At 41.9% G+C, this 12993-nt stretch overlaps 1 protein-coding gene across 1 annotated transcript; it reads left to right on the forward strand.

Annotated features, from left to right (window-relative positions):
• Positions 1-652: 652 nt before the first annotated feature.
• On the forward strand, positions 653-12887 carry LOC133110112 (equilibrative nucleobase transporter 1-like). Its single transcript, XM_061219993.1, has 7 exons — positions 653-934; positions 3303-3571; positions 4417-4546; positions 11249-11295; positions 11440-11516; positions 11881-11973; positions 12693-12887. Exons 2-7 carry the CDS (start codon positions 3385-3387, stop codon positions 12885-12887), a joined length of 729 nt encoding a protein of 242 aa, XP_061075977.1. The 5' UTR covers positions 653-934; positions 3303-3384.
• The last annotated feature ends 106 nt before the right edge of the window (positions 12888-12993 follow it).

Below are 12993 nucleotides of genomic sequence, written 5' to 3' on the forward strand. Positions count from 1 at the left end.
TCAGCTCACAGCAAGAACGTCCCGGATTAAAATCCGAACAAATTTTCGCTGATTCTGCCCAACAATGTTTTTTCAACAGTGGTGCTAAACTCCACACTGCTATTATTTTGAACACGCCCCTTTGCAAATTGTTGTGTGATTTCAGTCTTTGACAGCCAAGAGCTAATAAACCCTACAACTACTTCTAGATATAACAGCCTCTCCATTAGCAGCCAAAGAACTGCCAGTACTGTTATTAATCCCTCTGTGCTGAATTAAATGAATTAATAATCGACCGTATTAATCAAAATAAGCCTATAGTGTGCTGGCCGAACCATAATTCCCCTAATTAGACTTAATTATTGAGATTCCTAACCTCAGGTGTGTGCTGTGGGCCTAATGGAAAAAAGGAAAAACAAGACGACACAGGACACATCCACCATTTCCACAGGTGACTCACCTGCTTGGCGCTTTCGCACATAGTTTAATTTATTAGGTTTAATGGATATAAAAGAAACAAAAGAAAACCCAATAGGGTGTTAAGTCATTGTCCTCCTACGTGCGGCCACTTCCCTGAGTCACTGACCGGTACCTAGGAACGACGTGCCTCGTTTACCTGTTCCTCACACTCATACCTGCCATGTCAGTCCAATCTCCTGTCCCAGCGCTCCCTGATTTTCCACCTCCACCCTCAGTCAGCAAGCAAGGGGGTTCTGATGGGCGCCTCCTTGAACTCCGCCCCTTCGATTTCAGTTTCCTGGAAGGGAACCCAACAGCTTGTGAGGGTTCTTATGGACTTGGGCGCTGACGCCAGTTTCATGTGCTCTACCCTGGTCAACCAACTGAAGATTCCCACGTCACTTCTGGCCACGGCCCTCCAGACCAACGCCCTCAATGGCACCCCTCTGGCGGAAGTCGAACAACATCACCTCTCCTGTGGGGAACCTGGTCTCGGGTAAGCACCGAGAGGAGCTGTCCTTCTACGCCACAAAGTCTCCTGGTGTCGCCATGGTGTTGGGCCGACCCTGTCGCCTTATATTCCTGTGGTGTTGGGCCGGCCCTGTCGCCTTATATTCCTGTGGTGTTGGGCCGGCCCTGGCGTCGGCAGCAGGTGGATTGGGTCCGAGGGACGATCGCTGGCTGGACTGTGCAGTCTCGTTTCCTGTCTTCACTCCATTTCTTTACTTCATTTATTATTATGCTCTTGTTTGACATGGAAATATTGTCAATTAATCTTTAGCTAAATGCTTCTTTGTGCTGTGGTGGAAGTTTGTCGCGTGACTGACGTTACAAATGGACATGCAAAAAATGCAGTCAGCTTTTTTTGGCTTCAAACTACTGCCAGTAGATCCAGTAATTACATAAATATAGTGTGACTGACATTACAACTTGTCCACTTACAATAAGCAGCCAACACTTTGCATATCGCTGTTTGCAGCAAGTTAAGTATAAGAGTTCTAAATGGCATGGAACCAGTAATATTGCTTAAATTGCAAACAATATTATTCCAAACATTCATTTTCATCTTACAGCCACTGCAGCCATTACCATCACACATCGGACACTGAGGAAACAAATCCATTGCAATTAATAACAGAAACACCACTTTTAATTACTTCAAATAAAATGTGTGACTCACATTACAAAACATGACTGACATTACATATTTCAACACCAGCCCTGTCAGCTCAAATAGTTTACCTGGGGTTTTGCGTGCTATGGATAAGTTACTCATAACCTCTCATAATTATCAATGGCACAAAAAAAATCATGATGAAAGGCTATGAAATAAAATGAATTGTTTTGTGACTGACCTTACATGACTAGAGCCATCTTTGGGGCCATATACCGGAAAAATGTATTGAAATATTCTCTTGACAGATGTAATTATGATAAAGTAATCAATTTACTGTAATCTCAAAGAAAACTTCACACTGAAGGCCAGTTTGTGTGTCGCTAAGGACCTTAGAAATATATGGGCAAATCCATTGTTTGTGATGACGTTTAAGTGGCACTTATGTGTGGGAGCCACATGGAAAATACAAGAGGCCTCTATGTTCTCCTTTTGATGGATTTGCCCAAATGTATTCAGTGTACAGCAAAAAACAATGGATTTGGCTTTGCGGTTCCAATACTTTTGGATGGGACTGAAAGACGCATTCTTACATGCATCATATGTATCAAAATGGCTTGAACTGCAGTATGTGTGCAATCTACTCGAGTCATCGCAAGATGAACTTAACAAATGTCATAACACAAACTAAGGATTGTGTCATCACAATGTATGTCATAGTTTATGAATGGACATGACACTTCATGACAGGTGTCAAAGTGTTACCAACTATTCTTTTGATATCTTGCCTGAGGAGTGAGTTCTTTTCCATGGTGATCAGCTGAGCAAGGACTCCAAAATATATGTCATATAAAACAAAGAAAAATGAAATGTGGAAGATGGAAGATGAACAAGGAAGTACTGTCAGTCTGACACTAAATATAAATTATCATTTATAAGTGCTTTTTATGAAGTTATCTTTATTAGGATTATAATATAAAAACTTTGTATTTTTGCTTTTTGCAATCTATTAGCATTCAAAATTGGGCCTTTAACACACTTGGAGAGACATTTTGGTATTTTATAATCTGTAGTTAGGAGATTTATAGGTCACCAGTTCTTAAACAGCCCAAAGTGTGCCTTCTTTTACAAAAGGGAGATAACCGCTCAGAATGTCAGCCTATGTGCTCTGCACTATCTTACTGTGTCAAGTGGCAGTACATTAATAAGAACATTGTATACCCACCAGCATGTTCCAGCAAAACATACTCAGTACATACTTTAGATAGTGAAATAAATGAGTAAACAAATGAGTGAAGGGAGAAGGAGGAGGATGGGAGAATACAGGGCTATATAAGGCCATGGGACAAATGAAATAATAACTGGGCACAGATGTAGAGAGCATACAGGTATGTCTTGTGGTGACAGTATTACACCAGGTTGTGGCCATAGAACCTTTTGGTTCGTTTAGTGAGCAAGTTCATAAGTATTTAATCAGGATTCATACTATACTGTATGAATACTATGTTTTAAGTGGTGATAGCCACTTTGACTAAATACTATATACTTGGAGTCTATTAACTTAACATTAATTTTCTCTTTGTCTGGTGAATTATTTTATTTTCATTACAACTGCAATGAAATACCCATTACTGAGAACTGTAGTCACATGAGCAAGCAATATTGTCTCTGTAAATGTTCAGCTTCCACACTTCCATGGTTTTGCCATTTCTTGTAATATTTTAGTCTTTTTTTCTCTTTTATCTTTCAGTGATCAGAGGAGCAAAAAGGTAAAGGACAGAGAATAGAGGGAGCGGTTAAGGACTGAGAATAGAGGGAGAGAGAGGCTGAAGATGCTGTGGCTTCTACGTGGAGTGAGGCTGCGCTACTGGCTCACCTTGGCCACAGGACTGGTGGAGAGCCTGTTTTTCACTGGGGTCATTTATGGGTGGGCCTCCGTGGTGTTTATCCTGAAAGACAGTGGATACTTCAGTGACCAGTGTGTGGATGCCACAGGACCCAATGGCACACAGTACATGGGTGAGTGTGACTGTTTAATATTTGATGAGAAGTACAAAAATACTTTATTCACTGTTTTATTTATTTTTTACCACTAGAAGGCAGGCAAATGAGTATCAGATAAATTAGACACAATGAGGTTTCTTATACATTATCTTACATGTACATTTTCATTAAAGAAATTGAAAAGTTAAAGTATGCTTTGGTTAAAAAAAAAGTGTGATGTTTGTATTTTTAATTCAACATTAATGAAACATTTATTGCACAAATAATACAATTGCAATTTTAAAAATAATGTGAAAGGCAACTTAAAATAAATAGAAAATAGAAAATAGAGAGGTAGGCCTATACATATACACTCACTGAGCACTTTATTCGGAACATTTTTACTTCTTATTCATGCGATTATCTAATCAGCCAATTGTGTGGCAGCAGTGCAGTGCATACAACATGTAGATACGGGTCAGGAGCTTCAGTTAATTTTCACATCAACCATCAGAATGGGGAAACAATGTGATGTGAAGTGGCTTTGAGCAGCAGTTCTGCAAACAGAAACCCCTTGTTAATGAGAGACATCAGAGGAGAATGGCCAGACTGGTCAAAGCTGACAGGAAGGTCACAGTAACATTATAACAGTGGTATGGAGAAGAACATCTCTGAACAGACAACGCATCATAACTCTTAAGTGGACAGGCTACAGCAGTAGACGTCTAACAAATAAGTCTGATAAATACCTAATAAAGTGCTCGGTGAGAGTACATGATAAAAGACAATGCAGATGATGACATGCAGTGAACAGAAATTGAAATGGAAGTTTTTAAAAACGCTTGTGGTGGGAACACCTCTCTTCCCTCTACTTTCCCCAGACTGTAGCAAACAGGACGAGCTCTTCTCCCTGGTTTTCACTATTGCCGCCTTCTTACAGAGTGGCCTCAGTCTTCTCAATGGATTCTTCTTTGACCACTTCGGTACCATGGCATCCAGACTGCTGGCAATGTGAGTTTCAGACGTTGTTGTGGTGTAAAGAACAGTACATGTAAGACAGGTAGCTCAAGATTTAATATGTTTTTGTACAAAAGTAGCTGGACCTGAGGTGGCATTCTGGACAAAAGAGATGGACATACTGCACATGAGCAAATCAAAATCTTCTGTGCGTGAATTAAATGGTTGTCATTGTGAACAAAGGTGATGAGAGGTCTGTGTGCAAGCAGATGAAAACAGGTCCTAGAACTGGGCAAATTACAATATGTTCAAGCAAATGGAAATGCAGGCAGGTCTATCCCTGGTGCCCACAGAACTAGCTGGATGCACTTGTGCTTTCTTACACTGCAAGTTACTTTTCACAAGAGCATCTGCTAAATGAATGCAATGTATTGTCTTCTAATTGGCCTACAACTTAAGAATACGATCATAAGAAGACACAGTAACAATCCCAGGGCATTAAGCCCATTGCGGCTTGTTGTTCCCTGCTGAAAGAACAAGTAGCTAGGTACAGTTGTGTTCGAATAAATAGCAGTGCGTTAAAAAAAAAGTGAATAAAGTGCAAATGTTTTTGAATAGCTTTTAGTTCAATATTTCAAATGTAGTGGAAACATTACACATTCAATTCCAAATCAAAGCATCAGCAAATTAAGTCTGCATTATTCTTTTACAGGAAGCAAAGAAAAGGGATATTAATCTGTTCTCTTCAAACTGTATAAACTGAAGAATCTTTCAAGATTTAACCTCAATTACTGAATTAATATTTAGTTGCATAACCATTGTTGTTGATAACTGCTGTGCATCTGCGTTGCATCGAGTCAGCCCACCTATAAACAGGTATTTCAGCCCAAGATGAACAAACTACATTCCACAGTTCCTGTGAATTATGCTTCTGAAACTGCATTTTTAATGTCACCCCTCAAGTTTTCAATGGGGTGGAGGTCGAGGGATTGAGCTGGCCACTCCATTACCTTTATCCTTTTTGTTAGGAAACAAGATGTTGCTCGCTTATTCGTGTGTTTGGGGTCATTGTGTTGTTCAAACACCCATTTCAGGGGCATTTCCTCTTCAGCATACAGCAACATAATCTCTTCAATATTTTGATGTATTCAAACTGATCCATGATCCCTGGTATACGAACCCAACACCGAAGTATGAAAAACATCCCCATACCCTGATTTTTGCGCCACCATGCTTCTGTGCTACTGTGGCTTGAATTCTGTACCCGGGGGTTATCTAACGTACTGTCAACGACCACTAGACCCGAAAAGAACAATTTTACTCTCATCAGTCCACAGAATGTTACGTCATTTCTCTTTGGGCCAATTGATGTGTTCCTTGGGAAATTTTAACCGATTCTGCACATGCCCTTTTTTCAACAATGGTGCTTTACGGGGGCTTCTTGTGGGGGATTCTTGCTGATAGCAAACATCTTCTGACTGTAACAGCACTTACAGGTAATTGTAGATCATCTTTGATCTTTCTGGAGCTGATGAATACCTGAATCTTTGCCATTCTGACTATTCTTCAATCGGTTTTAACAGTAGTTGCTCATTTTCTTCCGCTTATTTCGGGTTTTATTGCCATTTTAAAGCATTTGAGATCATTTTAGCTGAGCATCCTATAATTTGCTGCACTTCTTTATATGTTTTCCTCTCTCCAATCAACTTTTTAATCAAATGATGGTGTTCCTCCGAACAATGTTTGGAACGGCTCATTTTACTTAGCAATTCAGAATGAATATTTTATAACAATGTGTGAAACATTTGCTTCCCTTCTTCCTTAATAAAGGACAATTAATGACACCTGTTTTTTCACAGAATTAATTAATTCTCTAATTAAGCTCCACACTGCTATTATTTTGAACACGCCCCTTTCAATGAATGAGTCAATTACTCAGAACAAGCAGTGTGCATGTCATGACAGTTGGGTCTGTTTCTATTACACTACTACATCTACAAGTAAAGTATTTGCCATGCAGAAATAGCACTACTACTAATAACAGTGGTTCATCAGGTTACTGATGTTGACAATGATGAACCCTTATCAAAAGGATCTCAAAAGGAACTTATCTTGTTGGGTGTTATTTCATCTATTCATCAAACATTGCAAAGGCTCTTCTTGTGCTATCAAAACTTTATTTTGCTGAACTTTGCATCCCTGCATGTGTACTTATTGTTCTGATAACACAGTTAAACACAACATGCAACCTTTACCTAAAGACAAACCCTCATAGAGATGAGCAGTGTCAATACTAAACTATGGCAGGCGTGAGCGTGTGACAGATGGAGCACCTCTGAGACACAGCAACACAATGCTCCAACCGCATCTTCCTCCTCATGTGGTCGCACTGGTGAAACAAACTTGCATGCTGGCAACCCACGCCCTCCCTCAAAGCTGTGCCAATTCACTGCTTCCTTGCTGTTCTGGGGCGAAAGCGATTTGCGAGGATTTTCACTCGCAGATCGCAATATATTATCAAAATGCATTTCGTCACTTGTGAATCACAAATAAACCTGTGTTTACATACCTCTCACAAAACCATTGTCCTCTGATAGTGCAGATAGACTGCAGATACAATTTATTCTAAGATCTGCATCCTAAAGTGGTAGGATATAGGCTACTTTAATTATTTTTAAACCATTTTGTTCTGGAAAGTACAAAGAAAGTGCATTTTAAATAGCCTCTACTCTCTGGGATTTCGTTCAGAAAAAGTGGCATATTTTTTCAAAAAATGTATTTTGTTTTCTTGGGGTTTTCAGGCAATGGAGTCAGCACCTTCCGTCCAGATTCGTCCGTAATGCGCCAATGTCTAAAAAGTCAATTCAGTTATCCGAGCCCGAATATCAGGAATGTAGAACGCCAGGATCCTGTAGCAAAGACCAGGAGTAGTTTTCAGAGTGTTTATTATAAGTGCAGCAGGTTAAACAAGTGGAGGTCAATAGCCAGCAAACATATACAGCAGGGAATAGGCAGTTCGTAATCAATAGACCTGAAACAGGGTCAAATCTCCAGCAAACAGGTATAATACAGATAATCCAAATCGTAGTCATGGTCACAGGCGAAGGGTCGAAAACAAACAGGCGAATCCGACAGAATCGGAATCCAGAGGTAAAAGTCGAAAAACAAAAACAGGTCGGTAAACTACGGATCATTACTAAATGTAAATGTTACCATTTATATAGCGCCTTTATCCAAAGCGCTGTACAATTGATGCCTCTCATTCATCCATTCATACTCATGAGGTCACCTCCAGGGGTAGGCCGTGCAGAAACAGTAGGGTAGGGCGACAAAGTGTCCGAACGGGTAAACCAGTCTACCACCGTCAGGACAACAAACATTCCCTTTGCGACGGGTAGACCAGTGATAGTAAAGTCCAAGGCCACGGGGAACATTCAGATGGAGGAGTCCCTGGGGCCGCTGGTTGCTGGACTTGCATTCAGGACAGCCGGCGATGAATTCAGCCACTTCGGGTTTCACTGATGGCCACCAGAAGTGGCGACCCTGGAGAGCCAGCGTATGGCTGACCCCAGGATGGCAGGCTAGATGGGATGAGTGAGCCCACTCCAGGACAAGCAGACGGACCACTTCAGGGATGAACAGGCGGTTGGCCGGAGTGTCATCAGGAACAGGACAGCTCCTCAGGGCTTCCTCCACCTTGCTGGTGATGTCAAGCTGTGTGGCAGTGACCAGGGTGCAGGGGGGCAGGATGGTGGTGGGCTCTTCGTCTAATTGAGGAGGTAAGTGCAGACAGGGAAATGTGTCAGGTGAGCCAGGCCAGTAGGTCAGAGTGAACAGGGACCACCCAGCCGAGGCTACCAGGGTCCGGAACTCGTTGGGATAATCAGAGACGGAACGAGAACCCTGGCAGATTCAGGACAGCTCACGGGAAGCCGCTGGTCCGGAGATGGCCTGGTCGAACACCATATTCATGGCGGTGGAGAAGAGTTTGTAGCATTCTGGGGCACCAGAGGCTTAGAAAGTGGTTCCTCACTCCCGGGCTTGGCCAGACAGGAGAGTGATGACATAAGCCACCTTGGATCGTTCGGTGGGGAAGGTGGAAGGTTGGAGCTTGAAGATGAGCGAGCACTGGTACAGGAAGGAGTCTTTGGGTTCGCTGTCATAGCGCTCCAGCGGTGGCAGACATGGCTCTGGCTGGGACCGGACTGGTTCAGAAGCAGGAACAGGTTGAGGCGTGGAGATGAGGGTGCTGGCCAGAGAATTTGCCAACATGTAAACCTGGTGGAGTAAGTTGGCCCCACTCTCTTTCAGGGAGCAGAGTTCGGTGTCGTGCACTCTGAGGAGCTGTCCCAGCAGTCTGGAAAAATACCTTTTAGGCAGAATGAACTCAAATGGAGATAAGAAATTGATCACCTTCTAAATGTGATGTCTTGTCTTACTACCAAAAAGGACACACTAATATGCTTCATATGGACAAAAAAAGCATTGTAGTCATTTTCAGATGGGTTTGGATAGGTTTTCTGACCTCAATATTCACTCAGTGCAGACTTTATTAGGTATTTATCAGACTTTTTTTTTTTTTTTTCTACTGCTAACGTCTTGGTGCCAGATGCCATAGGACACCTTCTAAGGTCTTGTGGAGTCCATGCCTCGATGGGTTAGAGCTGTTTTGGTCGTACAAGGGGGACCTACACAACATTAGGCAGGTGGTTTTAATGTTGTGGCTGGTTGGTGTATATCCAACTCATTTCTTTGGGAAAATATTTATTTATTTACAATTTACCTGATGTAATGGGTAGAAACAGTTTTCTATGAGCCAGAATACTGTATCTGTAAAAATAAGTTATCTCTTGATTTACTATAATGCATATCTTATCCATTTTGGATAGATTTGGAGACGCTAAGAGGCTAAGGGATGCCAAGATACACTGTTTACAAATGACCTTGTAGAACCTCGGTAGTTTTACATATCTTTCTCAAATTTTGTACTCATGTGGCCAGGTAGTGGGTGAACCAGGAAATGTAAAGTATGACCTGTGTTAGATTTCCAGAGGTGCACTGTAAACTAAGAATTACAATGTTTGTTTTACATTTTTTGTACATTTACAGCCCATCATTTATATAAAGAAAATGAAAATAAATCATTAAATAATTAATTTAACTTATTAATTTAAACGCAGCAATATTCCTAAACTGTCCGTCATCTGAATATGACACATTATACCTTGCTGGAAACGGTAGGAAACCCTCTACAAGACGCTCATCATGGTTTAAATGAGTTCCGTAGGGAAATGACCTTGCAATGTATTTACGCAACAACAAGAAGTATTTCAAGACGGCATTTGCTTAGGTATAGTCCCGGAAAAAACATTGTTTTCTCGAAATTGGCTGAACGGATTATGAAATAAACTTTGATAGTCAGAGCTTCATAACCAGGTGGGATATTTGGTTCCATGAATGTGTCTGCATTGATTTGCAAAACAAACTTCTATTTCCATCAATAAAAGTTTGCGTTTATCTATGCAACTTCTGAATTGTATTTTTTTGTTTGTATACTGGAACATGATTTTTTGACGTAGAGGAATGGTATGAAGGATTGTTAGAATATGCCTTTTATGCCTTTTCTTATCTCAGTCTGTGACTTGTTAAGCCGTTAACATGGCATGAGGGCGCCTGCTGTTTTATTTCCCTGATTTGCAAATAAGAGGCAGATAAGAATCTGAAGTCTTTTTAACAATCGGCCATCACCATTTTGTGGTTTTATTCCATTGCAGTTTTTATTATGTTAGAAATATGAACGCAGCAATAATTTTGGACGTCAACGACTCAACCAAAAGGGGGTAGCATGGATGGGGTTATGTCTGGGGTTTGGCTGGGCCACTCAAGGACAGTCAGAGACTTCAGCGTTGTCTTGGCTGTATGCTTTGGGTCACTGTCATGCTGAAAGGTGAACTGTCACCCAAAATCTGAGGTCTGAGTCTGAGGTGGCGTTATTTTCTTCAAGGACCTCTCTGTATTTGGCTGCATTCATCCAATTCTGACCAGTTTCCCTGTCCCTGCTGCAGAGAAGCACGCCCATAGCATGATGCTGCTACCACCATGCTTCACCGTAGGAATGGTATTAGCCAGGTGATAAGCAGTTCTGCACATTGTGTGACATTTTTGTCTCATCAGACCAGAGAATCTTTTTCCTCATGCCAAGATTCCTTTAACTGTCTTTTGATTCCAAGCGGGCTGTCAAGTTGCCGCCGTCTAGCCACTCTACTATAAAAGCTTGATTAATGGAGTGCTGCTGAGATGGTGATCCTTCCGGCAGCTTCTCCCATCTCCCATTATTTTGTTTATATGCAGCCTTTTTCTTTTTGTTTTAAAGATATTTTTTAGGCCTTTTTCAGCTTTATTGGACAGTATATAGTATAGAGAGACAGGAAGAATGGGAGCGAGAGAGAGGGGAAGACATGCGACAAATGTCGGACGGTCGGATTCAAACCGCCGACGTCACGGCTCGCAATGAGCATGCGGTCAGTGCTCTACAGGCTGCCCCACCGAGACACCCCCTTTTTCTTAATTTTTATCAAGCATGCCAATAATTCTGGAGCCCACTGCAGATAAAATGTGTTCCCCCACGCCTGAAACCAAGCCCATCGCCTAACTTTCTGAACTCCTTTACCCCAGACCTGGTCAGACGTTGTTGGAATTTTCTTCCAATGATTAAACTCATTTGTGTGATTTGTGTTTTCTTTTTTCTTTTCCCAGAATACTGTACACCACTGGCACCTTGCTGATTGCTTTTTCACATCCAGGTAAAGTGTTCTGGGCCTTTACCTGACACTCACCCTGACACAGTGGCAGTTTTCCATGTAGGCTTCTGTGTCAGTGTATGCTTAGCCTTGAGAAACCCTTTCTCAGTTTCCCTATCTCTTTATCTCCCCCCCTTTCTCCTGCAGAGATATCCAATATACTGTTTCCGGGTCTGGCCTTCATCGCAGTTGGAAGTGACATGCTATTGCTCACAAACATGCAGGTGTGTCCCCATTATCACTGCTCAATCATATGCACGGGATGAAAGTTGGCTACAACTTAAATGAGTTATGAAATAAGGATGGGACCTGGCATCATCACCATAGAATGCTCTATGATTACTAACTTTTGCGATGAATAGAAAAGAATAGAATCCAGATAAGCTCAACCAATCGCAAGGCTCATTTGTAAGTAGTTTCCTCCAAGAAGTGTATCAACAAGGGGGACTATTTCAGAAAGTCCTTTAGAACAAGGTGTGTGGATGCAATACTTGTGGGCTGAAAACCAACAGACACATTGTAGCCTCCCAGGTATAGTTTGAGATTGCTGCTTAAAGAAGTGTTTCTTTGACCCTCTCTATCATCCAGGTGGGGAACCTCTTTGACACCCATCGTTCCACCGTCATCACCTTGTATTCTGGAGCCAACAGCTCCTCTCCCATAAGCGTCCTCATAATCAAGGTGACGGCAGTTAAATAGCAAACCAAAAATGTGTGCTGAGATGTATGTGCTGCTCTACTGGGGAAAAACAGGTGAAGGCAGCTGCTAGAGTAACAGCAGAAACATTTGCAGAAAAGAGATTATGTGAAGTCCATGCCATAGAAGAATCATAATATTAAATTATATTAAGGGGAATAATAATAATAATCCTATCACTAGACCATCTATAATGGGCAGTGAATTGCCACCTTGCTGTGGTCAGAGGGTTTCCATGGCTCACTGAATAATCCCGAGTGCAGCGCTACTCAACTCCACGTCCAGCGGGTCGCAGTGTCTTCAGGCATTTGCTTCAACTGTACGTTACACCACCAGATTTCATGAATGAGCTTATTATCTGAACCAGGCAAGTTAAATAATTAGTGAAATCAGATACTGTAGCTCACGGTAGGAGCAAATACCTGCAGACACTGCGGCCCACAGGACATGGAACATACATCCACAATTTTTGTGGTACTGATGAAGCTGCCGATAATAAAACTGGGAACCTATCACCAGGAATGTTTTCATAATGAAGAAAATGAGTAGCTTTTCAGGAGTGGAAAATATTTACCACATTTTCTGAGAGTTGGCAGATTTATTGAGGACTGCGGAAAGTGCAAACCAACTGGCCAGAACTGACACTGGTACTGTAGCAGAACCATTATAGGGATAATGATGATCCTCTCCATCTTTGGTTACAGGTGGCATCTGAAAGAGGGATCTCTCTGCACCATGCTTTTTTCTTCTTGTCGGCATGCAGCATAATCCACCTCATGAGAACCTTCATCCTCATGCCAAAGAGGCACATCCCCTACCCCCTCCCTGAGGGCTACACTTATGGGTATGAACCAGCTTCACAGGGGAAAGGGAGGCTTACATCCACAAGGGTAGACTAGAACAGTGGCCTAACAGCTGGCTGCCTGACTGACAGTGGTGCAGCCGGCTTTCGCAAAGGTATTAAATCCTGGTTTCTGTTGCAGGACAGCCCAAACTGTGGACAGA

Source organism: Conger conger, chromosome 14 (genome assembly GCF_963514075.1).
Source record: "Conger conger chromosome 14, fConCon1.1, whole genome shotgun sequence".
NCBI classification, from domain to species: domain Eukaryota; kingdom Metazoa; phylum Chordata; class Actinopteri; order Anguilliformes; family Congridae; genus Conger; species Conger conger.

Coding starts and splice junctions, on each gene's coding strand:
- LOC133110112 (XM_061219993.1), top strand. CDS start 3,385: ATGCTGTGGCTTCTACGTGGAGTGAGGCTGCGCTACTGGCTCACCTTG. Junction 4,547..11,248: donor GCATCCAGACTGCTGGCAAT/GTGAGTTTCAGA, acceptor TTCTTTTCCCAG/AATACTGTACACCACTGGCA. Junction 11,517..11,880: donor TATTGCTCACAAACATGCAG/GTGTGTCCCCAT, acceptor TCTATCATCCAG/GTGGGGAACCTCTTTGACAC.